The sequence below is a fragment of the Melopsittacus undulatus genome, chromosome 4, assembly GCF_012275295.1.
Source record: "Melopsittacus undulatus isolate bMelUnd1 chromosome 4, bMelUnd1.mat.Z, whole genome shotgun sequence".
Lineage (NCBI taxonomy): Eukaryota > Metazoa > Chordata > Aves > Psittaciformes > Psittaculidae > Melopsittacus > Melopsittacus undulatus.
Window position 1 is genome coordinate 109370514 of NC_047530.1, and position 27437 is coordinate 109397950.

General features: G+C 40.1%; 1 protein-coding gene across 1 annotated transcript in view; it reads right to left on the bottom strand.

The window, feature by feature from the left end:
* Window positions 1-340: 340 nt before the first annotated feature.
* Window positions 341-27437, bottom strand: part of ADAM12 (ADAM metallopeptidase domain 12) — a 185592-nt gene continuing 158495 nt past the window's right edge. The window contains exons 14-23 of the mRNA XM_005143735.3: window positions 27000-27195; window positions 19286-19394; window positions 18981-19179; window positions 16445-16522; window positions 14098-14206; window positions 10435-10570; window positions 9690-9801; window positions 9103-9285; window positions 3002-3129; window positions 341-1691 (exon numbers count right to left, since the gene is read on the bottom strand). Of these exons, the coding sequence (XP_005143792.2) occupies window positions 1631-1691; window positions 3002-3129; window positions 9103-9285; window positions 9690-9801; window positions 10435-10570; window positions 14098-14206; window positions 16445-16522; window positions 18981-19179; window positions 19286-19394; window positions 27000-27195 (1311 nt within the window). The 3' untranslated portion in view covers window positions 341-1630. The remainder of the gene's footprint in view (window positions 1692-3001; window positions 3130-9102; window positions 9286-9689; window positions 9802-10434; window positions 10571-14097; window positions 14207-16444; window positions 16523-18980; window positions 19180-19285; window positions 19395-26999; window positions 27196-27437) is intronic.

The window sequence follows — 27437 nt, forward strand, 5'->3', positions numbered from 1 at the left end:
GCTGTGTAGTTGAGAGGAAGAAATTAGTGTTTTAAATACAAACCACGTAAAATACATAAAATACATAAAAAGCATCATTTTGGCTTTAACTCCATTGCTGAGCCTCGGATAAGTTAGCACCCTGCTGTTGTGTTTCTTCATACATGAAGCAATGTCGCTGCTGTTAGAGTTGCTTTAAGAACTAAAATGCTTTCTGTGAAGCATTCGCTTTTGCTATTCAGCAACACACTAAACTATGGTTTATTTTGGTTCATTTAGTTTATCAAGCAACCTGGTTTTGGGGGAATATCTGGGAAAATGAAAACCAATTACATGTACTGAAATGAGATCCAAGTCTCTATCAATGCTTTTATTTTTGCTTAAAGAAACAAAAACTACAAGCAATGAGGAAACTAACCCATATAAGGCATTAGTTCCTTCTCCCTCTATTTCAACTGATACTTGAAACTTGTTTTTATTACAGCATAGGTGAAACAACCGTATTCAGCAGTGCTACTGAGATGGTACAGATCAGATGTACACATAGTACACATAGTAAAGAGATGACCTTTTCCCCCCATATTTTAGGATAACCAAAGTCTATGGATTAAAATACGCATTTTGATTTGAAAATTAAAGAACCCAGAACAATGTTTTAGGAGTTAAATACAAAACAGTAGTAAATATGCAAAATACAGTTGATAAGCAGAGCAATGAGGCAAAAGAAATAAGGATAATAGTTGATTCTTAAAATGTAATTTGTAATGCTTGGCTTCCCCCCACCCCGTGTGTAATTTCATGTCAGTTTAAACAGGACAGCTATGCATCATAGTGAGATGGTACCTTACACAGTGTAGTTGAATTTAATCACCAAAGCATCAAGAAGGTAATGACACTGGGAGGCCAGATATCTGCACTGGTATGTGATAACCATACTGGGTTGAGGAAAATGAGGTTAACAAGAATACAGTTTTATGATATACAGTACTTCTTCAGTAAAGAGAACTTGTCCAAAGTGAATACATCCTCTTTCAGCACAGATTTCTCATTGATTTCAAACAGTAACATGAAAACTGGACATACAGCATAACTGCTAGCACTGAGTGGTACTTTGGTTACATACATACGCTATACATCTGTGTGCAGATATCGGGCGTTTCACCATGTTCCAGAAGAGTTTCTTTTTCTTTACCCTGACATATTTAAGTCAAAAGCTTGCTATAAACCATTGAGACCAAGTTGCTTATTCCTTTGATTTATCCATGAGGATCAGCACCCCTTAAAGAACAGATCAAAACTACAGACTCTACATAGGACCAATAAAGCAGAATTATTCAAGTTCAATGAAATATTACAAAAAAAAGGCTTCCTTCTTAGGAAAACTCAGCTATGGTAAAAAATATCTACTACAGTGCACTGCACTGTAATAAATATTCAACATAAATTAATAATTTACAAGTACCTGAGCAAGTATACAGAGCACCATAGCACAGCACAGCACCAGAGGCAGTAGCTCAGAATCCTTAAAAATAATGCTGTTTTAAACATTAAAAATCCTAAGTATTGTCATAAAAACGAACTCCAGCTGGAGTTTAAAGTTAGTGCAAACTTCTGTCTTCACTTAGTAAAATAAAGGTGACAGGTTTCCTAGTCATTTCACATCAGCAGTGTTGCTGGACCTGGATACTTGTGGTGGATGCTTAGGAGCAGGTCTGTTGGAAAGGAAGAAAACAGCAAACTGTTAGTTAAGCTTCTGTTGGTTCTCAGTGCCAGCATCATGCTTGGGGCATGGGAAAACCTCTTAGAGGCATCCAACTTAACTTCAAACATGGGACTCTTGTTGTGGAGGGGGGATCAGACATTGCTACATATACACAAGTCTCATCAAGAAACGTCATGAGACTCAGTTGCTGCCTGGCCAGTTGGATAAGCTAGCTCAGTGTTTCAGGTGTTGTCCTTTAAACTCTTGGCTTCTCTCTCTTCCTATTCAGAAACCACAGAATCCCAGCCTGGTTTGTGTTTTGGAAGGGACCTTAAAGCTCCTCCAGCTCCAACCCCTGCCACGGGCAGGGACCCCTTCCACTGGAGCAGCTGCTCCAAGCCCCTGTGTCCAACCTGGCCTTGAACACTGCCAGGGATGGGGCAGCCACAGCTTCTCAGGAGCTTAGTCAAAGTTCACCCTTGCAGGCTTTTTATTAGAAGTATTAGGAAACTTCATCCTAGTCTTTATATGAGCAATGAAGTGTCTCAGTCACAGAATTCTTAACACTTAAGATATTACTTTTATCTTCCTAGGAGTTCACTTCTTATTTTTAGGAAACCAAAGAATATTGAGTGAGAAAATACCATGGACTTTGCTCATTAACATCAGACATGGTTATTTCATGTCCATTTTACTTTTTTCCAGCATCCTTTTTTTCTTGAAGGATACAATCTGTGTGCTCTCTGAGTGTTTGGGGTATTATTTGCAGATGATATAAATTGATGTTCCATTATGAAGTGTGTGAACAGAAAACTGCTTTTATTGGTGGTTGAACTTAGCAGCATTCAGTTCTCAGCCTAATGCTGTAGGTGGTCTGAGTAGGAAATTAGTCTTCAGTGAGGGCTTTGTTTCTCTTTAAATTGATGCTTATTAACTCCTTCCTTTTGAAAGGAACTGTATTTCTTGAGCAGGTTTTGGAAACATAAAGTCATGTGCTTATAGTCAAACCTTCATGTGCAGTATCAATTCACATACGTCTGTGGAAGTCAGTGCAATTATGCTGATATGTTCCCAGTGAGAATCAGCCTGATATTGTGTGTTTTTATAACAAATAGGAAATGTTGTTGCATAGCTCTCAGCAATAGTTACAGCAGAGAATGGTTTAGTGTGAGGTGTCCCTGCCCATTGCAGGGGTTGGAACTGGATGACCTTAAGGTCCTTTCCAACCCTAACTATTCTATGATTCTATGGTTACTCAAGACATTTTAGACATGCCATTGAGTAAAGTGCTGTAAACCAAGGCATTTAAACACGACTAACCTTACAGGAGTAACGTGAGGCAGAGGTTTTGTGTGTCCAGGCACTGCTGTGCATGCACTGTTGTAGCGCGCTTTGGTCAGAGGGTCTGCTGGTAGAGGCTTCCGAGGAGGGTTTGGTTTGTGGTTTTCCTATTATAAAACATGAGAGCATATTAATCTTTGGATTTGACATGGCATAATTAACATAGCAACAACTTAAGAGAAATGGAAGGTAAGCAAGTTCAGAGTATCATAGAATCCCAGACTGGTTTGTATTGGAAGGGATCTTAAAGCTCATCCAGATACAACCCCATGCCACAGGCAGGGACACCTTCCACTAGAGCTCCAAGCCCCATCCTGGCTTTTTACAACACTGTAAAATTAGCTATATAAAAAGATGGAAATACTAGAAATGACTTTAAAATGCAAATTCAGGTGACCACAAAACCAAACTGCTCAAGTCCAGTTTGAATTGGTATCGTCTGTGGAATGTTTTTAGCAATGCTGCTGTGCTTTCATTCTGTGGAATTAAATGATTCATTAATAAAGAACAGAAGTCATCTGCTGTCAGGCATGAGCTAATGTCTCTTCTGTGTGGTCCTTGAAACACTGCAAACATGGTTACTTGTCTATTTGTGGTCTTCATTATGAAGAACTGGGACAGATTAAGTGACTTGCTCAGGGCACACAAATACTCTCCAGTATATCAAAAAACTCACATCAGATCCTTCTGTTATTTGAACTGTGCAGTCATTCCTTTTCTAAATTATTTTAATCTTTATTATTAGTTTGCCACAACTGCCATTAGTAAAGCTGACAAAAAAGAAACAAGAAGAGCTTCGAAGCATGATCTAGTTAAAGATCCCTAAAAGTTGTAATCAAAACAAGCAGAGGCATGAATTGCTCAGGAATAAAATTCACCTTTTCATTCTTTGTTTTCTTACTTTTCACAGCCAAGGAGTGCTCTTTCAAGAAGGAAATGCAGGTTGACTATCAGTAAGCATTTTGACAAGGAAGAAAATGTGTGAGCTTAAATAAACTTCATGTATAGTCATTTCAAATTTACCACAAACTACATTTTCACACCATATAGAATGTTCCTCTTCTTTTTCACTCTTGACAGAACGTGTACTAGTTCTTGAGTGAATGAGAAATTGCAACACGAAAGAAGTTTCTTATTTTAATTTACTGTTATGGCCAGATCTCATGCTCAGTATTAAAATTAGCCTGAGTGTCATCCAGAAGGACTCACATCATAAACGAAGGTAAAGATATCTGCTATGAGAAGTTTGACTGTGAGCTCTTTGGAGGTCAAAATAATTGCAAATCATAGAATCATAGAATAGTTCGGGTTGGAAAGGACCTTAAGATCATCCAGTTCCAACCCCCTGCCATGGGCAGGGACACCTCACACTAAACCATGGCACTCAAGGCTCTGTCCAACCTGGCCTTGAACACTGCCAGGGATGGAGCATTCACAACCTCCCTGGGCAACCCATTCCAGTGCTTCAGCACCCTCACAGTAAAGAATTTCTTCCTTAGATCCAATCTAGACCTCTGCTGTTTAAGTTTCAACCTGTTACCCCTTGTCCTGTTACTACAGTCCCTAATGAAGAGTCCTTCCCCAGCATCCCTGTAGGCCCCTTCAGATACTGGAAGGGAATATTCCTGAAATAATCAGGCCTGGTAAACGATGAAATAAACTCCATGCTTGTAATATTCCATGCAGCTTTGTCTCATAGGGCTCGCCTGTTCAAAGTCAGACTTTAATTAAACATCAGCAAAGGAAGCTCTTGAAGACATGATCGTTTCCCATGATACAGAACTAGAACCTTAAAACTCTTAAGAAGAGAAGTCTTACCATCAGGATTTCTTAACCAAAGTTTACTTTGTGCACTCTATTTCCTACCCAATGAAATCGTCATGTGTGTGTTTTGAAGTGAAATGCACCACTTCAGAGCATGTTAGATCACAGCAGGAGCTGATACTTTTAAATTAACTGAATTACCTCTGCAGTAAAATATAAATGTAAGCTGCTTCTGAAATAATTATTTTGTTCAAAGTCATAATGTATGTTCATTACTTTATATGTGTATGCATCATCACCTTGAGTGTGGCAACAGTTATAAAACCAAGTTGTAATGAATACACAAACATCAGCATTATAAAGACAGCAACTGAAATCTTTATTCCCTTGACTGCTTTCATAGAAGTGGCCTTTTCCCTCAAGTCTTTTTACATGATTAATCTCATGACTTAGTCTCATCACATGAGTATTGAGCTGTTTGCTTGATCAGTCCCTATTTGTTATGGCATGATTTGCATTTACTCTTCAGCTAGCAGAATGCTCAGGTACCACTGGGAAGAGGGATGGATCTGGGTTCAGCAGCCTAGAGAAACAAAGGTCTGAAGAGCTTAAGATCTGGTATGGATGAATGAACAAAAAGAGAGAACTGCAGTGTCCTGTGTCTAACCACTTGTAACACCTGATGGTTGACAGACTTTATGAGAAGCTCATTGTAGCTAAGTACTAGTGGAACCCTACCAGTTGCCTTTCCCCTGCTTCTTCTTGCAGGGGAAGCTGGGTGAAATGGCTAATCCAGATGTGATGATCTAGGACAGCTCTTCAGCTGCAGAGGGAACATCCTCTCACAGCTCAGCATTAAGATCATCTTCGATGCCTGAGCCAAACTAATTCTTTAGGCCCTGTAATGGCTGAGATGAAGCAAAATGAAGGAGCACTTCATAGAAAGGAGATGCCAGCACAGGAAAATGACACCAGGAAAACAAACATCCTTGGAAGCAGAGGAAAATAAAATTGAAGAAATGAATCTCCTCCCTCAAACTGATGTTACAAGATGGTGTTTTTATCTTCTTTCTGTGCCACAGGAGAACCCAAATTGTATGGTTTGCATGTTAAAATGTGTGGAAACTTGCTGCAGCTTCTGATGTCCTGGCAAGACTAGAACACAGTTCATAGCATAATCATAACAGTGCTTCTCTGCTTCATCTCTCCTTCCCAGCTCATTTTTACCCCTACAGAACTGCAGCTCTTCAGTACAAAGTGTTTATGGATGGATTTCTTTGTCCAGGTTTATATCAACAACTTAGCATTTAATGCATTTACTCTGCCTGCATTTGAGGAAGCATTGCTTTAAATATTGCCATGATCTCTTTTTCTGCTAGGCAGAAACCCAGGATTCTGCTATTGAGCAGCTACAAAGCCATCAGGTGCATGAAGCTTTAATTTTTGTCACTGATATTTAAACAAGCAACTGGAAGAAGGTTCTTGCCTGAGATGCACTGGGTGAGAAGAGTTATCCATCTTCCTCAACCTGTTTAGATGGGATCTTAATTTGCATTAGCCCTTTACATCAATAGGCAGTCTGAGGCAAGATATTGACAGGAGTAACTGTGGCAGAGTGAGCAGAAGTGAACCCAGCTCAGTTTTACTAAGGGGAGAAGTAAAAGCACAAAGCCATATTTCCTGTAATAAGGATGACCTGCAAAATATGAGACATATTTTGGTAATAAGACGATGACAGCATCAGGGGCGGCAACTGAATACCAACAAAACCAAGTGGAAGTGATCAAATCAGAATGCATGGACTGAACGCATGGTTAGTATAAAGCTGCACATAAACCTGCACTTTCCTTGATTTCAATGGTGCTGTGCTGATTTATGCTGACTGTGAATCTGCCTCATAAATTAAATTTGCCTTGTAAGAGCATTTCAAATAAGAAAAAGCTGTTTATTAATCAAAAGATTATTAAATATTAAACTTGGCAACAGATAATTTGTGTTTAATTTGGGTTATTTTTGTTGTGGTGTTTTTCTAATATTTGCATCAGAAAGGGAATTTTATAGCAAAATAATATGGATCATTCATTGCTTGCTCAACAGGCACTAGAGAGAAGAGTTGTCATAGAGTCTGCTTAGTATGGTGTGCCTTATCTACCCACTGCTCTAAGCCCAGAGGCAGCAGGAATGTAGCTTGTGCTTCAATATCCTTCTCAGAAGGGAGAAGCAGAAGGAAGCAGCTGTGAAGCCATAGAAACAGTGAATGGTTTAGGATCCTGTTCTTCAGTTCTGTACTGCAGTACTGAGCATCTGGAGGATATTATGGATGATTTTTAAAGTGCTTCCTCTTGATGACCTGATGGATGCACTTCCAAGAGAGTGCTGAAGCAATACATTAAGTAATATCTATATAAACTAGCCCCAAACTATTCTCAAGTTAATTTACTTGTTCCAGGCTTTGAGGGAGCAAAACTTTTCAGAAGAGATGATTTCCTTCCCATACACTGTTTTCTGGGATATAAAAAGTAGCTGTTTCTCACAATCTTGAACTGAGGGTATGGACATGACTTTGGAAGAAGCCATGCTGGTTTACTCAACAGGCTGCCTTGCGCTGGTCCCCTGTTTGTCCTACTTCTACTTCATGCAGCAACAAAACCAGCATATTCTGCTTGATGCCACAATTGATTTGAGCTGCCAAACCGAAAAGCTTTTTGGCAGTTTCAGATCTGTCAGTCTTTCGTAATGACAGTACTAGAGATTGGTATTCCACCTTGCACTTTATGTGGGGTTTGAAGGGGAGGGCACTTTGGAACATGAATTGCAGTCATGCATTGGGCTGCTTTGAAGTGCGATGACAGACTGGGGCAGATACAGACACATCATCAGAATGAAAAATGGTTACTTTCCTTGAAAGGCCTCTTCTCCATCTGTCTTCTGCTAGTGGGAGACAGTGTGAGCTTATAAGTAGCTACATAAGAGGAAATAGAAGAAATTTCTTCTTCTAAAGACAAAAGCAACACAAACCAATACTCCTTCATTTTTCCTATAAAATTGATTTTAGAAAGAATCAGTATTTCCAATCCCCCTGCAAAGGAAAATAAGTGACTAGCAAGATGAAAAAGGGAAGAAGAAAAAGCTTAAATACTTCGAAAGCAATTAAACTGTCTACACTTGTAGAAGTTGGGTCTAACCTGAATGATTCATGTTCAGATTTAGACAAAATGATCCATAGCTCCATTTTTTCTGCTGTCATAATACGTAAGCACACTGCCATAGCAGCTCAGAACCATCTCATCCTTTTTCTTCCTCTGTTATTTTTACAACTGCTTTTCAAAGCACTGAACTTCAGCAACTGATTCTCATAGCTATATCCTCCTATAAATCACTGGGGAAGTGTCTCAGAGTAGCTCACAGAGTTGCTGCAGGAAGAAGGTGCTCTGTCCTTGGACATCCTCGCTAGGATTAGATAGGCACAGTCACTCAAGGCACCGCTATTTGAGTATTGAATTGCAGTAGGCGCATCCAAATCAATGTAGTGCTCATTTAAGATAGTTGGTGATAAAGATATTCACTTCATTTTAATCTTGTGCTATATCCAGAATAGCACATCTATGGAACAGAAATAGCTGGGTGCCTGATTCCTTCGCTTAGACACAGTCACGCTACGAATGCAACCAAAACAGAGAAGCCAGTGACAAGAGACAATTTAACATAGAAAATAGCACAGACAACTTAATCTACCCTGAATATCACCTTCAAGTGCATCTTATTATAAAAAAAGGGGATTACCAGCTCTGTTTAAACATTGCAATGAAAGGTACATCTACATTAAGTAGTGTGGGTAATTACAAGTCTGCTTTTTACATCTGTGCTCTGGGGAAATAACCTCAATCCATACACCCTTTGGCAGAACAGAGGCACATCAAGCTAAGACATCTTTTGCTTTTGCAGAAGACATCTGCAGCTTGACTTGCTAAACTATATCAATGTATTCAGCACCTTGCTGATAAACTGTATAGTTTTGCCTCCACTTGGGCAGCTGGCAAGATGAGCCTTTTTGCCTGTAATATGGAGCTTGTTTATACTGTTGTGTCTTTTGAGCGGTGAAGAGAGAGGTCAGGATCCTACATTTTAGGATCATGGCCTCAGCTGGAATAAACCAATATATCCACACCACGTTTCTAAACTTGTACAGAGTATAAAGGAAATACTGTGGGAAAAGGCCAATGTGAAAGATGAGAAAATGCCTCATCCTGTTCAACACATGGAGATACTCACTACATATCCTATAGAAAAGAAGCTTAAAGAAAAGCAATGGTTACCTGGGTGAACCTCAGTGAAGGGTTAGCAGGCAAGGGTCTTTCAGGCACAACTTGGTGACATGGTGGCTGGGGAAGGGGTGGTAGGACTCGCTGAGGTGTTTTTAATGGTGGCAAGTCGTGTGTCTTCACAGGGTTACTAATGTCAATGATCTGATATGGCAGCGGTCTTCTTGGGCCATCTCTCTATAAAAAAACACCAACCAAATGCCATGAACTTCAAACATAAGCATTGCTGCTTTCAAATCTGTTATTCCCTTTTCTATTCTATTCTGCTTTCATCTACACTCAAGACCTCTGCAACCAGAGACACAACTAACAGCTTCCAGAGTCCGACTGAAGCCCTTCAGATGTAGTGTTCTGGTGTAAGATGTCTGACTCTGTCCTAGAGACTAAACTATCCTTTCCTGCACTTGATATTTCCACCTGTCTAAAGTTTGGAAGCCATAAAGATTGAAACCTTTCTTTCACTTTATATACTGTTTTAAGATCATGTAAGAATTATGTTATGTTACTTAAATGAGATCCTATATATAAATATATAGATATAGATAGATTTTCTTTTTAAAAAACACTGTTTAGAGACTCACTTTTTGCACGGTCGTATTTTGTGGCTTCCTGATGAGATTTTTACTGAGAGATGTGGTAGGAACGTGATGATTAGGCTCAGATGAACTGGAAGGTCTTGCTGGACTCACCGACCTGCAACACAAGCATTTATTTATAGAAGCCAACATTGTGCTTTATCACATTTCCTTTAATCTGGAGCCTCTTTTCAGAAGGAGATTTTTGCAAGGAGCTCCTGACTTTTTATAGTAAACAAGGAAAGCAAAAATTGTCAAATGCTCCTGCAAGAATAAACATAAATATTGATTTTTCAGAAACCAGTAGTCTGTTAAATTAGCTTCTGCAATCTGTGGAAATACAGCTTTGTAACACCCAGGAGACTATTCTAATGAATCTAGCATTTAAACAGTAATGACCTCGAATATGGAAGTTTCAGCTCACTCGACTGAGTTTAGATAAAAGGCCATGCGGTGTAATGAAACTACTTCAAGCAAATGGAAATGAAGGCAATGCTTCCTTCACTTCTTCATTTTTTATCCCAAAAGAAAAGATATGTGGTCAAACCAAAACCTACATTCTTTATTGACATCAATAAAGTTAAACTAAACCAGGAAAAACACTGCTGTTAACACTTGGTGTATACTGTTGTTAAGGTTGGCTCTAACATGTTCACACTGTTCTGTGATGAATGTCAAGGTGAGAGCACCCATGGTTACAGCTACTTGCTACTAATGTCTATTCGAGTGTAATTAGGGGAAATGATCATACCTTAGTTTCTCTATAGTTGTCTTTTTACTTGTAAACAGCCATCTCATGAAAGTCTTCCTTTTGACATACATGATTGATCCAGCAAAGATAAGGCACAGAATGGTTATCAGCACTCCTATGGTTAAACTCTTATTATCTGCAATGAAACACATGGAGTTAACTTCTATCAGGAGCCATCTTCACTGAAATGTGTTGTATACAGGGAGCAGGACATTGCTGCCTGGCCTGAGTTTCTAACTGCAATGCAGGTGAAGTGAATAAACTATGAATTAAGGACTAATAAACTCTAATTCCTTCTAGATTGATGCTTGAATTTTAGCCTGTTTTAAAGTTACTTCTTTCACAATGGGGAAAAATTGATTAACATATAACATTTTAGGTTCCTTCCACACTAACTATTCTATTCGATTCAGATGTTCAACCAAGTGTGAACATCTACATGTCTTCTCTCTGCATCTATGCTCAGGTTCTGCTTAGGTTGTCACCTGCAAATGAGGCCATAAGGAGTACAGCCTGTCAGCCACATCCAGACACCCATAGGATAATGGCTGTAGCAATGCTGACTGGTGCCTTCTTCATGGGTTGCCTGCTGCCAGGGTGGGAGAGAGACAAGGCTGAGAAGGAGCAAAAAAGGACAGAAATGCCTAGATTGTGATTTGGTTAAGTGCAAACTTTCACATATTCTGTCCCTAAATATAGGCAGTAACTGTAGCTCTGTTATAAACAGATTTGAAGGATTCTATTCTGCTTTCAGACTAGGCAAGCAGTCTGAAATCTGGACTATTGTGGTCCACAATATTGTGTAGCTATTAAGTGAGATCTGAAGGAAAGCCTTCAGCAGTGGTGTTGTGAGCTCACAGAGGGATGCTCTGCTTTGCAAGAGACTGCAGCCTTCTGTACTTGTTCCAGTTTTCAGAGTGCTTAAAGCTGCTTTAAGTACCTTGCTGGGACCTAAGTGAGGCACAATAGTGAGATGAACCCTGACTAGATGGCTTGCAGCTGAAAGAAAGCCTTATTTTTAGGAAGAAGCAAGCAGCTCTGATCATTATGGCTATGTGATATGATCGCTGCCTGGAGGAGAGGATGTGATTCTTCAGGACTGCTGACCTAAAAAATGCACACTCCCACAGTAGGAGAAACATCTTTAATCTTTGCTCTGGTAACCCATCATCACTGTCTCTGTCTTATCCTGGTTGATTTTCAGCCAGCTGGCTCTCTTCTCCTTGCCTAAACTCACTCAGATGCTGGTGAACAGTCAGCAACACTGAACAAACTACACATGGGGGGTGATGGGGCATGAAGTGCTACACTTTTACTTTGTAGAATAATAACTCCCTCACCATCTCTAAAAGATTAATAAAATTAATAGGCTAAGACATGCAATTTAAATTAATTAACTTCTTTACTTATTAAATATTTAGGCTGCTTTGTAAGAAATACACAGAGTGTCAAATGCAAAGGTTTATTCTAAGTCAGCGGGGTAAAGTCCAAGTGTCAGCTATAGAAAACTGTGTCCTCTAGGAATCATAGAATCCCAGCCTGGTTTGGGTTGGAAGGGACCTTACAGCTCATCCAGCTCCAACCCCTGCCACGGGCAGGGACCCCTTCCACTGGAGCAGCTGCTCCAAGCCCCTGTGTCCAACCTGGCCTTGAGCACTGCCAGGGATGGGGCAGCCACAGCTTCTCTGGGCACCCTGTGCCAGTGGACTCAGCACCCTCACAGGGAACAGCTTCTGCCTCAGAGCTCAGCTCAGTCTCCCCTGTTCTGGCAGGTTCAAGCCATTCCCCTTGGCCTGTCCCTACAGGCCCTTGTCCCAAGCCCCTCTCCAGCTTTCCTGCAGCCCCTTTAGGCACTGGAGCTGCTCTGGGGTCTCCCCTTCAGGAGCCTTCTCTTGTCCAGGCTGCCCCAGCCCAGCTCTCTCAGCCTGGCTCCAGAGCAGAGCTGCTCCAGCCCTCGCAGAATCTCTATGTTTGTATATTCCCAGTATTACTGAATGTAGCACTGTCGTTAGAGAACATGGTGAAACTACCCCAGTATATTAAACTACTGTTAAAACAATTTTCTGTTAAATTGAAATGTTTACTTCCAAAACACAAAACATGAGAATTATCAAAGATGTCCTATATTTATCTTCTCCAGTTAGTATTGTCTATGCAGCACATCATTATAATACATACTGTAGCTCCCTAGGTACTCAGCTTTCAGGTAAGCTGGAAAAGGACTATAATGCTTTAGAGCAAATCTCAAAAGAAAACATTAACACACCTGTAATCTCACTTGTTCAGTGCCTGAGCACGCTTTCTTTGCTATCTTACTGACTGGTAGGTATTTAAAAAGAGTTTTCACCAGTGAAATTATAATGTGAAGCTTTGTCATGGAAATGGCCCTGATGTCATAAATCCAGAATTACAATTCACGGCAGGATTTGGCATGTAGAGAATACAATCCATTTTGGGTTTGAATAGTATTATTCATACGAAAACGTGCACATCATTTTCCAGCAAGTTTTTAGTTTATAGACATGTATGTGAGTAGACTGCTTGTCCTCTCATGTACTCAGACATAAATCAGGAACATCTCCTTGGAAGTCACTGAAGTTACAGTACTCTGGAGGATAATTGGCATGTGATGATTATCAAATCCTATCACATTCACTATGTGTAGAAGCTAATTCTTTCGGAGGTTGGCCAAAGGTGAAGTAAGATACTGCAGCCAATGTTCTGCAGACAGAACAAGGGGAAATTGAAAAGCAAATTATAGAGAATGTACATCTCCTACTACTGTCATATGAATGAAGCCTTGGGTGCCATGGTTTAGTGTGAGGTGTCCCTGCCCATGGCAGGGAGGTTGGAACTGGATGATGTTAAGGTCCTTTCCAACCCTAACTATTCTATGATTCTATGTGAGGGTGACTTCTGCTAAATATGTGGAAGCTATCTATAAAACGTAGTTTTAATCTGACACAGTCAGAAATCTGCTATTTCCCACAATATAAAAGATCCTCCTTGGAAGAACAATATAAAATAGGTTTCTGATTGTTGATTATGTGATAAATTTGCATGTATAATCATTGCAATATCCACTCTTCATTAGGCACATAACTATAGGCATAGGTTGTGTGTACTATAAGGTATTTCTATGCTGATGCACTCAGTGGAGAACACTGGAGCTTGGTGTATCTCAAGGTGAATCCAAGAGTACTGCAATGTTCATCCACCATTGCAATAGGATTATATCAAGTGTAGGAGTTAGCTCCTCACCCTCAGCTTAAATCAATAGCATTTCCTACTTATTACAGTCAACTACTAAACTTGACCATGTATCTTGGTAAAAGGGCAAAGAAAGGCAAAGGAAGGCAAAGAAGAAAAGCAACAGAAAGGCAAAAAAAGGCAACAGAAAGGCACAGAAAGGTAAGAAAATGTAAAGAAAGAAAGGCAAAGAGAAAAAACCTGCCAGGATCATTGTGCCTTTTGTTATACAAGAAAATTGATGCACTCTGCCTTGGTTTTGCTACACTAAATTTTCAAGCTGGTGCCGAAGTGTTTGGATTAAGCCATTTGATTTACTGCCTTATTTCCCAATCTTGCAAGCTCATCACTTGACAACACTTTGTATTTCCACTCTTTATCATGGAAACAAGTAAAGCGTGAATTACTACCGACCTGCTTGCCTAATGGGTCCACTGTCCACGCTGCCACCAAACCCCGGCTTGTCACAGAAAGGGGGGGCCCAGTCAGCCTCACAGTGACAGTTCTTTTTGTTGTTGCAGACCTGCAAAGCAAGACAGATGGCTTAACGTGAATGTGAGAGCAGCACTGGCTGACAAGGCCTTCTGATCAGATAGTGACACATCTGAAAGAAGTAAAGCTTACAGAGGAAAAGAGATGTCCTGGTGTTTGCTTATTAACACAGCTAAGACAGCAGAGAGCAACTCTGTGCACACCATGGAGAGGGATCCTAAAAAAGCATTATTTATTTGGCAGGCAATTTGCATTGTGCCAGCTGACAACTTCAGTAATGTAAGGATAATGACACACCTCTTAAGTCTTATTCTCTCTCTTTGCCCTCAGCAGCAGCACTATCTGCTGTCTAACTTCTGTTCCTTCTACCTTCAAGGGAAGAAGAGTCTCTCTCTGCTAAGGCTGTAAAGCTTTGTCAGCCCACTTGAACATTCCTGTACATCAAGGGCTTGCTGTGGGTTGCAGAATGATTTTTCCACTGCTTGGATCCCCAGCTAGAGAATGTTCTTCCAGTTGCTTTAAGACCATATGAAACTGGAATCAAGGCTGAGGAAACCCTCCCGTTGATGCCACACCTGCAGTGTCTATAAAGAAACAGCCCTCAGTGTTCTCGTGGGTTTAATCTGAGTAAAGGAACAACTAGCAAGACCTGATTTACTAAATGCTCCCTGCAGAACAAAATAGCACCAAAGGACTGGAGTCCATCATTAACATCAGCCTCTTCCTGCTGCATGGAGCAAAAGGAGCTGGAAAACTCATGGTTTTCCCCTCAGGAAATCCCACAGTTCAAAACACCCATCAAAAACAGGGCTGCTTTTTATTTCTATCACCCAAATAATGGCTATGACTTATACAGAGGCTAAAGCTCATGCTGTATTGACAGAATACATGAACTGAATGGGTCCAAAAGTTTTGTTGCACAGCACAGAGATGGCACAGTCACATGTAGGTGCTCAAATTGATCTTTAAATAAAGATCTGGGGCTTAGGGCTTGTCAATATGGTCTTTAATTCTGGCCTAACACTGATCCACCAGCACCATGGAGAAACCACACAATAGGTTAATAAAACTTCTCAGTAAGACACTGGTTAGTTCATAGGAGTTTGAAAATATGCATTTTTATGGCAAGGTCAGCTGGCAGGCTTTCAGAGAGACTACTCTGCCTGTGTCTACAGGGTATTAAGGTATCATTCACACAGCTTAGACCAGCTATGGTTACGTAAAATGAAAACCAAAGATTTACTTTATAAAGGCAGAAAGATAATGAAAAATATAATTTGTTTAGCATTATCTTTTAAATTAAAGCACTACAGGAGTTCCCATCTACAATTCCACAAGGTCTTTCTTTGCTAATCAGGAGTCACCGGAGGTTCTCCATTGTAAAGACATAAAGATGCCAGTCTAAGCTGGTGCTCATTCCAGCACAATGATAACATGCAGCATCACCAACAGTGCTCAGTTTTTCAGATGAGGGACGATAACAGATATCAAAGATGTTCTATATTAAAATTAATAGCCAAATTAGAATCCCTTCTCAGGAGAGGGCAGGGAATTTCCTATGGCTCTTGCAATATGGGTACCACAGCTTTTCACAGAAACAAAAAGATCATCAGCAAATCCTTGTTAATAAGGCATAGTTTGTCATAATTAACATTTTCATGATATAAACTAGGCTTGAAAACACTTTGATATTATTAACTGATGTCATCAAGTTTTTCACCCTGCATCACTTCCATATCATGAAATTCATCAATATGGTTTTGCAACCTGGTTTAGTGGAAGGTGCCCCTGCCTGTGGCAAAGGGCTGGAACTGGATGAGCATTAAGGTCCCTTCCAACCCAAGTCATTCCATGATTCTATTTATTTTCATACTTTTGGAAATTTTTTTCCCTTTAACTGTCAATCTAAATGCATATTTTAACTTTTCTGTATCCAGATAGAAACTGGGTTAAAAAATCATCATTTTTTGCAATGTTAATGGGACTTCTTCTTGAAGGGACTTCATACTTAAAATTCCTATTTATGACAGGTTGTTAACTAAGAACAAGACAATGACAACCTGAGAAATATTTCTTTGTTAAATAAAAATCATTTCATTGCTTGCATTTTCTATAAGGGACACTGAAACTGAAAATACATGACGAAAAAGTACTGCAGTGACTTTGATATATTACAATCAATCATAGACCCCAAAGCTATTACACAAAATGATTTCTTGTCCAGTGTTTATTGACTGATTGTAAAAGAAAGTGTTCCTATAAGGCTTACTCCACGTCCATGGCACTTTGTTGCACATTTATGTACACCAAAAACGCTTGTATTCTGGCACCGGCGATTAAGGCAAATCTGCAAGAGAAGAGAAAAGAAGTTTTAATAGGGACAGAACTGCTGGTGCTCACAAAGCATCATGACCCTCTCCGTATATCTGCTCATCCATCAACAGTCCTTTCAGCAGCTAAAGATTTCCCAATACACATTCTGCATTGACAATGTTATATTGACAAAAGGATAAGGACACTAGAATTAGGTGTCGTCTCCTTTTAGGTCCAAACCTGCGGAAGCTGAATCCTGCTCTCCATGGGCATCCAGGCCAATACTGAATTTCAGACATAGCTCATATTTGGTGGACATGCTGAGCTTGTGTAAATAAGCACTCAGAGCTTCACTGAAGTGGAACTAGTGGTGAGCTGCTGGGGTTTGGGGATTTCAAAGCCAATTAAAAACCCAAGTAATTTGCATTTATTCAGGAGTAAGAATGCACTGAGCAGGCTTCCTCCATGGACCGCATCTGGCTGCATCCATGTCTTGGCAGCAGCAGATGGTACCTCCTGATTTTGGAGTTGATAAAGGTCTTTTCCCACCTACTTGATTCCATGATTCAAGGAAAGTTTTAGGTCCCTTCATGATGTAAATTAGCACAGTTCTGTTTATAGCAATAGTGTGATACATTTATGTGCTAGTACAGAACCTGAACCCAGGGCAGCTCAAATATTCAACTGAGGTCACTGATATACATGATTTCATCATTGTTTTTCAGCAAAACTGAGACTTTCTTAAGAGTTTCTTTGGTGTTAATTATAAATCGGCTATATTTAAAATGTAACAATAATATTATAGGACAATAAAAAAATAACACACGCAAAGTAATGAAATTAGTTTTGTTTTCCAGTTATTAGGAGTAAACTTGACTCTGCCAACATAGCTGAAAATTGAGTTAAAGCAAGATTAGAACCATCTAATAACACCAGCAAGTAATCAAACAACTGATGAAGACGTCAGCAATGAGATGGTACCCTACAGGAAACTGAAAAACAAGAAACTGGGTCTGGAGTAACTGTCACCAGGCTATGCTGACCTCCCCCAAAAACAGGGTAAAAAAGGCACTGCACAGTTTTGCTCATGTTTAAACGCAGTTCATTCCAGTAGTACTAAAAGTCAGTCACAATAATTAGGATTAAGCAGGGAATAGTGTTGAAGGAGACGACAGGGAAGCTTAATCAGGGCACTTATCCCCTGGGGAGAAGAAAAAATGGAGAGGAAATTAGAGTGAATTGGCATCAACATGCACGCATGTAGAGAATATGGTCTGATTACAGCAGCATTCTCAATTCAAATATTCACAGTGCAGCAGCACACAGAATTTTGATCACATTAAAATGGCTGCATTTCAAATTGGGTATCTTCAGCTTAGAAAACTCAAGAATATTTAAATTCATATTCTTAATCCGTAATACAAATGCACTAATGTCCTCCAAGTAAAACATACAATTTCATAAGTATTAGCCTGTGTATTCTATAGTGTGTATGTGTATGATTAGATAGATTAGAAAGATTAAATACTCATTAGTAAAACATAACCGGGTGCTTTCCCAGCATTGAGTTTCCTTTGAAAAGACATTTTAGAACAGATTGACTTAGAAATGTTGTGAGGGTTGTTTCCCTGTAACAGAACTGTAGTTTCACTAGGGATGTATTCGAAACCTGTTCCCAGTGCACTGTGATAATCCAGCGCAATTCAAAAGCATTCGGAAATTCAAAGGCTCACTTGAATTTACCACAGATTATCAAAGCAATTTTTCTTTCTTTCTGCAAGTTATCCACTGAGGGTATGGAATCCTTCCTCATTTCAACAGTTCTTGGGCTCCTTTCCATTCCTCCCTCCCTATAAACTCATGGCTGTCTCCCGTCTCTCTCAGTTTCTTTTCTCGCAAAAGAGAGGCTAAGAATGAGACAGCCATATGAAATCTGGATTATAGTCACATTGGAAAATGCACAAAGTCTGGAAAATGTGATTGCAAAAATCACCATTGGTGGCTGAACAGCAATGGGTTTATCTTTTTCAAGAAGAGTGCATACAGAAATATCTTTTCCTGCAAGAAACTACAACGGGGTAGAGCCAGAATCAGCAGATATAACATATTTTGAGACCTAAAGTAAAGTTAATGTCAATTTTGCAGTGCCATAGACTGGAAAATGAATACATTGAACTCCTCAGAAATTCATTGACAAGCCTGCTCTGTTTTGCTGTACTTGTTTTACAGAAAGCTTTTAGCCTACTTGGGCAGGTACTTAGGACCGTCCTTAGAAAGACAGTTGTCAACTTAAGCAACTTGTATTGCAACTGCAAATCTGTATTCCAGAACAGTGGAGAGAAGGAGAGAGTAAAATGCTGAGTCAGTGTGAGAATGAGCAATTCTGTGGAAAGAAAGAAAATCCCAAAGCAAAACCCAGTCAGTTTAGTGCAAAGAACTTGGCAACATGAGGTAGTGAAGTTCTCCTGGCTTGGAGTATTTCGGAATCTTACTTTTCCATCTTCACACTTGGTTCCTGAAAGCACAAGAGCAGGATCGGGCATATCATCACCCAAATACACGTGGGTACCACGACACAGAATCTTCCCACCTTCCTGAAGCGGGATGTTAGTTTCTATGGAAACAGCATTGGTACCAATTACAGGTCGATTTGCTCCTCCTTGACACTGGATTTTTCCACATTTAGCATCTCTGAAGGGGAGAAATGAAACCAAAGATTTATTAAAGAATGTTAAATGTTATATCCCTTTCCCACCACCCTTGAATCTGTCCCCGTGTTTGTAGGGAGAGACCATACCTGGGTTCACATTTGGCAAAGGAGCTCTTGGAATCTTTGCCACAGTTGCCATAAGGATCACCGGCAGAATTGACTCTCTCAAAGCAGATCCCAGGAGCAGGTTTCGCACCTGAAACAAAACCTAATTAGAACTTTCATCTCATAGAAGGTGTTGTTAATAATTTTCTTTGAGCTCCACTGATGCTTTAGGGAAAGGTGGGATGTGATGTGCATGTTGATGAAGCACAACAAAACAGTTGTGCTGGATCAGCATGCTAATTGAAGAGCCTGAATGTGTGGGTTTTCCACTGTTGTTTGTCTCTCTTGGCAATGCTGAGCAGCAGAAAATGCAGAACTCTTTCTCTTTCAGCATCTCTCCAGATAACATCCCTCCTGTGAACCCTCCCAGGACACAAAAGCTTTTAGCAAATGCCAAATCTGGTTTGGTGAAGAAAGACACAGGCCATCTGGTGAGTTAACTCCCTTCTTTTTACAGCAGTCCACGTGGTCCTAGTGAGACCCACAAGAGCTGAAGCCAAAGGACAGACTTCTCGAGAAAGGCCTTTTACAGTGCAATTCAGAACAATAAGAAACCACAAAAAACCCAGTTGCAATCTGGATTGTTATGTGTCGTATAAACATGACCACATTACATGGCAAGGAGCATAAGATGCTGTTAGCTGAAGCTGGGGAGAGGAAGGGAAACCATCCCCACCTTGATACTCAGTAAATCCACTCCTGAAAGGCTGACTTGAAAGAAGGGTTGTTTCTACCATGGTGATACAAGTAGGAATCTGGGAAGACAGGCAGCATCTGGTTGTTATCTACTGTAGTCTTTTATGATGGAGACATATCCTAATGGCAAAGGAACTTCCCCAGTGGGAGTATACTGGAAATGTTTGTGCAGACAGATTACTCATCCCTGCATTATAGAAGTCAAAAGGTACTGTTAGAACATCTATTCTAATGTCTTATACAGACAATCTCCTGTTTTCCCCCAGATTGTGACCAACAATTTAATATCTTCTAGGGGAAGATACTTGCATTCATCTGAAATGTTTAAGAGGTAGAGGATTTACTTCCCCACCTGCAACAATTCATTAGTCCATGTATTAGAATTTAATCCCTTTGTTCTATTGCGAAGTGTGGCTTTTATTTCTAGCCAATAACTACTGTTCCTTGCAAGGTTAAGAGGCCCTTTGCTAGGGTCCTTTACTACCCCATATTTCTTTCCATGAAGATTACAAATAGCACAATCAATTAAATCATTGCCATTATTTCAACTACTCCAACAGGCAGACTTGCTTTGAGGACCCAAGATGGTAAGGAGATAGATGGACTAAAAACTGAACACATACTTGATACAATTTTGTACTTTTGATAGATCAGCCAAACTAGACCAAAAAGAACTGGCAGCAAATGATGTGATAGCCTTAAGGCTGAGAATATACCATTTCTACAGTGTTCTCTGTTCCCTGATCTTTATCAGAGACAGAATATCTGAGTTAATGTTACATTTTTCCAAATGCATGAAGCCACTTCCAAGAGTGCATGCCTCTGACTGAGGGTAAAACACATCATTTATTTAAACCATCCTGAAGATTTCATTGGAAAGCCTTCAAAAAAGTAAGGGTTTCTTAAAATGGGGTCAAATTCCTGGAGAAGAAAACAGAAATATGATTGTAAAGCTCCCAGATAGTGTGGATCTCTTCACTAATAACTCCGAGATTAAAGCATCAATTAATTATCTGCATTTCACAGTCAGAAGCTTGACTAATGCTATATACTGCTGAACAGCAATCTAATGCTATTAAGGACAAAATATTACAACTTGAAGAGGCTTAAGATGGTACTCTCTTCCCCTTCTGACACTTTTACATACTGAAACTGGAAACCTCAGAAAGGCAGGCACAGAAGGAACAGAATATGAGCTCTTGGTTCCCTGGAGAGCAGGACAAGAGCTTGAAATTCTTTGGTAGATTACGATCAAGCTTGCCGAGCCCAGAATACTTCTCAAATCTGGAACTATTAAAAGGGACTCACACAGGATTCTTTCACTTCTTTTCATTAAACCACAAGCCATGATCAAAAAATCAACCAAAGCATCCAGACAAGACACTGTGCAAAAAGCAGAACTAAAATTGCCATTATCAGCATGGTGATTCCTCCTCATCTTTCCAGGGCAGGAACATTAACTATTCAGCTTGATGCAAACATTAACATGTACATATACTATGCCAGCTTTAAAAGGGAAGGGAAAGAAAAAGAATGCTGTAAGCAAGAGGCCAAGTAAAATTGCTTTTTCTCCCATATCTGACTTGCTTAGACCTACCTAGTCAAAGAAATAAGACCCCCCACCCATCTACTATGATCATACACAATTGCTATGGGTCTCGTTTTCACTTAGCTGGGAGCCTTGTGCCCCAGCTAGTTCAGCCCATGGTATATAATTGCAATGACTGGAGGCTTCCCTGGAGATGTCGCAGCAGCATCCCAGAGCACAGACATGCTTTCCCCTGAGCGTTGTGTGGCTCTGAAAGCTGCCAAGAGCAAAATGAATGCTCATGTCCCGTGCCAAAGACTGATTTAAGAAACAGTGTTAAAAAGAGAAAGGGCTTAGTGAAATATTAAGAGAGATGAAGGTATTTATGCTCCTCTTTCACCCAGTGGAACTTTTTTGTTTGGTTGGTTTATGAAGTCAAGTGCACTACATGTGATGGAAAGCAGCCTGCAGGAAGAACGCATCTGCAGCATCCTTGCAGGGCTCAGACAGTGAGTTTTAAGTCCAACCAATAACACTTGACAAGAAAAAATATCTCATAGAGTACAAAAAAGTGTTCCCCTGCCAGCCTGGAGCAGTTTGTATGAAAACACCTGGTACCCGATGATCATCTGTGGCTTGGAAACCATCATCTAGCTTCAATTCCTGTCTTTGGTATCAAACCAAAGCACGTTGCTGCTTGGGAGTCAGATGGTTGTTCCCTCTCCTGACTGGTTTCTCTCAATATTTGGACTATTTTACAGATGAAAACATATCAGAGTGTAAGAAGCTGAACAGATGGAGCTACCAAGTTAAAAGGAGGTTTTTCCAAGGATGCTTAAGGAAGAAAATTGTAATGTTGTGTTTCTGGAGGAAACCCATTTATTGTGATTGCTCCATATTAACTGAAGCAGAAAGTCCTGTCTTTCTCTATTTTCCTACCTCCACAGGCAAAGGCAAAATGATTTGTGAAAGTTTTCCAGTGGTTATTAAGTGCTTTGAGCTGGATGAACAGAGTTTATTTCACTTTGCTATTGATAATTATGGTATCGTGACCCTATAATTAAGGTCCTGTCAGCTTTTCCATGCCAAGCCTTATTCAAGGGATTAAATCAGCCATTTGAAACTGCAGGAGGTCAAAGCTCACCACTGCAGTTGTCAGCCTGGAGACTATTTTTCCCCTTCAAATGTGTAAATTGATGAGCCCATTTCTTTCCCTCTATGGTTGCAAGAAAAGAGATGTTTTATGCTTTTGGAAGTGATACAGAAATGCTGTGTCATTGCAGATCAGTGCAAGACCTACTGCAATGAGAAAACACTGTCACGGGCTCCTGAAAGAGAAGAGAGGAATTTCTGACCATGGTGCTGATTCCAGGAACACAGAAATATCCGTTATCAGGCTGACAGTGGGAAAGAAAGATATTGCAGCTCAGTTCCCAGCACTGTCTCAGCACTTACTTAAAAGAATTATAGAGCTTTTATGGGTATGGAGGGCAAAAACCCCCTAACCTCCTGAAGCTCTATTGCTCAGGCTATGGCAACTAGCCCCATGAACAACTGTATAAATACAAGCATAAAAATACAGTTCTCTGCCATGTGATTTGCACCTGGATTTTACATCTCATGCAATTCATTTTACTGCACTTCATGGTGCAAAGCAAACTTTCCATAAGCCCCCCATGGCCTCTCTCTTCATCCAGATGATCCCTGTTATGTGTGTGTAAGAACGAGATGGGGTTGAGCTGTTATAGTTTGCATTTAAGGATTATGCTAGTTCTGACTACCTCTGAGAATACGAATGTCTTTCACATCTCCAAAAGAAAAGACCTGGCTGTAAATATGTGATGATCAGAATACTTTGATTTTATTGATTTAAAATCTTCATAGCTAAATTAGTGTTTTTGCAAAAACCAGTTAGCAATGGCCTGGTTAGCTGACTTAGATGGGAAGCCCATCTATTTTGCAGCCTGGGGTGCTATGGCTTAGTGTGAGGTGTCCCTGCCCATGGCAGGGGGGTTGGAACTGGATGATCTTAAGGTCCTTTCCAACCCTAACTATTCTATGATTCTATGGGGTTGTACCTGGGAAAAAACTGCAAAGCTCTTACCCCAGTGACAGACCTTTGTAACAAGTATTGACATTAAAATTAAGATCATTGCTGCTTAAACAAATGGCCATACCTACACAATAAATTTAAGTATGTCCTAATTATTATGTCAATGGCCGTCAATGGCTCCTCAAAGTCACTGGTTTTTATCTTCTTGGGGAAATACAGGGAAACACACTGACAGACATCTCCTTTCCTTCCCTCAAGAGCCATTTTCCTGTCAATGCAGAAAATAACATGAGTCTAAAGATGAGAATCTTCTATTCTTTGGTAATCAATAATTTCTCTCTCTTAAGTGACTTTATCTGTGTGTCTAGTTGCTCCCAGAAAATGTCAATGGACTCCCAAACATTACATAAACGTATATTGATTGTAGTCCAACTATTATCAATAGGTCAGACCAGTGCCATTTGGTATTTCTGAATATGAAACAAAGGGATATGAATTAAGATAAGAGAGGGATAAATCTGTGAGTTCTGGGAGCAAACTTGAATGAACGTGGTCTTTAAGAAGAATTGGTATTTTTGGAGATGGTCCCCAGTGCTCCTCCCCTCTTTCACACAAAGCTTTCCATGTTATTGCAGTCAGGAAATAACAAAACATATTCCCCTATTTGATTTGAATTTATCTGTTGAAAGTAACAAAAAAACCCTCCAGGAAAAGCAAGTACTTCTTTCTGCAAACAGGCTCCTATTGCTTATCCTAAAGTAAACAAGCTCTGACAGTGCTCATCATTTCTCTTTAACTAGATCTAAAAATATGAAGATTGATGTTTATCATTGGGCTACTGGACATCTGCAGCCTGATGAGTAAAGGAAGATAGACAAAAGAAGATATTGATAAGGAATTTAATATACTGAATATTATTTTAAGAGACGTTATTGTATTTTGTTCTGCATGGCTTTCTCCAAGTGGGAAGAAGAAAAAAAGAATTAATGTAAATGATTGTGATCTGGTTTTTCTTTAAATATAGTTGTTTTCTTTTTCAAAAAGCCCATGCTTCCTCACTCCAGACACACATTGTTAACAACAATTCTTATCCATTACAACAATATGTAAAAGGTTGAAATGTATATTTTTTATAGGAAGTCCAGGGACAACACCTTCAATGTCAAGTCCCTCTTTCTTCTGAAAGCAAAGCTGGAAAGGTAGGATAGGACAAGGGGTGATGGGTTCAAACTTAAACAGGGGAAGTTTAGATTGGATATAAGGAAGAAGTTCTTTGCTGTACAGGTGTTGGGGCACTGGAATGGGTTGCCCAGGGAGGTTGTGAATGCTCTATCCCTGGCAGTGTTCAAGGCCAGGTTGGATGAAGCCTTGGGTGCCATGGTTTAGAGTGAGGTGTCCCTGCCCATGGCAGGGGGGTTAGAACTGGATGATTTTAAGGTCCTTTCCAACCCTGACTATTCTATGATTCTAAGAAACATTTTATACATCTACCATATTTCTCCAACTACATGGCCCAACTAGCCCTGTTCCCATTCTACCCCACATCTACTCATACTCCAACCAGAAGAAGTGTTATCAAACAGTGGATATTAACATACACAGTCTTTAAATACAGAATAGAGGCCTTGGGTTTTCCTTGCATCCTATCTGCTACACTGCTTGACAGTTTACTTTGCTGGCATTATTTCCAATTTATGCTTCCAAAAATGTGGTACGAATTAAGCCTTTCAGTTCAGGTTTGGTAATGTCCCATCCTCCCTTTTGAAATCTTTATCTTTCGGTATTTCCAAGATAAATGAGTATTTCAGTTAAAGTGGTTTTGAACTCTGTTCCTAACAAAATCATCTTTCTCATAAGCAGGCCTCTGTAGCCTGAACCACTGGAGCCTCCACGCACAGCAGTGCCCACGTTGAATAGTCCCAAGAAAGAAGACAAGAAAGAATTAGGGGAGCCCAGGGGGGTTGGAGGACTTGCTGCATTAGGAAACAGGCCTGGCAAGGGAGTTGCAGCAATTCAGCTCCCTGACCTTTAGCTGAATTTTTCTCAGCATCTGAAATCATTAACAGCCTGACTGAGCATCTTCCCATGGCATGGGAAACTGGTTCATAAGGAGACTGTTGCTTTATACAAGAGAAAACATCTCTGTATCCGGGGGATTAGAAATCCCAGTATGACTGACTGGAGGCTATAATTGTGCATGCCTATATGAGCTCATATTACCTCTACGATGCGACAGGGATTCAGAGGAATGTATCGGATGCATGTTTCGTTCCACATGAGGAGTTTGATTTTGAAGGGGAACTCTTCTAACAGGTTCTTAGACCCACATGACCAAGCTAACCTGTTATCTGCATCAGTGGCATTAGTTCTTGACATGTTTTAATGCTTTTTAAAATAAAACATAAATTCTTCAATAGACTTCTGATGAGGGTTTTGACTAAAGGAAGCATCTCTTTGTCAGTATATATTGATCCATATGTTTCGGCACAGAGTTAAAAGCAGAGAGATACTGACTTGAAAGAGGCTAAGGGAGATGAAAAAGTTAGTTTAAAAGAAATAACTAAATCTATCTCTAAATAATGCTCCTCCTCAGGAAAGGTAAAAGTGGTTTTCCCATTGGAGAGTGGGATAAGTGAGATGAAGGATGACTTATCCCCAGTGATGCAGGATGTGATGACAAAATGCAGAATTAATACTTGCATTGCTAGATGATCTTAAGGTCCTTTCCAACCCTAACCATTCTATGATTCTATTTCAATGGGAGGGCTACAGGAAAGGTGAATGGATTTCCTGGGATATCATCCATTTAGGCTAACCCAAGACCTCATGCTATGTTTTGCAAAAAGAAAGTAAATTACCATGGAGAAGAACATCTCTTTTTTCCTCAGTGCATAGTCTGCATACGCTAGTCAGGAGACAGGTTTACAGGTAACATCAACCAATAATATATACACAACGATCCAAGAACTTTATGTTAATATCAAATACTCAGCTCTATTTTGGGATGTAGACAGACATATGTATTTTGCAGATGAGCAATTTAGAGCACAGAAGGTAGCTTACACACCAGTCAGAAAAGGGATGTGATTTCAACCTGTCAAGACCATTCAGCACTTTGTAAGATGACATAAGGCCATATCAAAGTCAAAGTTAAATGATTTGTCTAAGTTCACCTTGCCATTTGCTGCAGTGCTGCAGAATGAACCTAGTTACTGTTGCTCTCCACCTCCTGCTGCAAGAAATGAACATGACTGCAAATCAAGGATAAAATGAATCGCAAAATGATTCCCTCATTATTCAGTTCTCCCTTTCAGAGAAGAATAGATGTAGATTGGTACTGTATAAAACTCCTCCAAATCACACGGTCTTTTTGTCCCCAAGTCTATCTCATAAACAGATCTCCTGGTTCTCAAACTCACCTTGGCCCCAGAGCGTGATGCACTGCTGCTCATGGGTCTGGCATATGCCATTGTAGCAGTAGCCATCCACCCTTTGGCACGCGTGCCCATCATGCAGGTACACATTAGCTGGGCAGTGAGGGCTGGCTCCTGTGCAGAACTCTGGCAGGTCACAGGAATTACTTGATTCTCTGCAAGAAATCCCTGCTGGTTTCAGCTGCAAAACAAAGAACAACTTTAACTGGTGTACTTCCAGTCAATGAGAGCTATGCAGCGGTACAACCCATGCAGCACATGAACAGCTTTTCCCACTGGCTTTGCACCAACTGACCGCAGAGGGCAGCGTAAGGGTTATGTAGCTCTTTAAATATATTTATTTGACACGTGTTGTGAAGGGTTTGTCTGGAAGGAGGGCCGAACTAAAGCTGCAGCTGCAAACATGGTTCATATGGCTTGGGT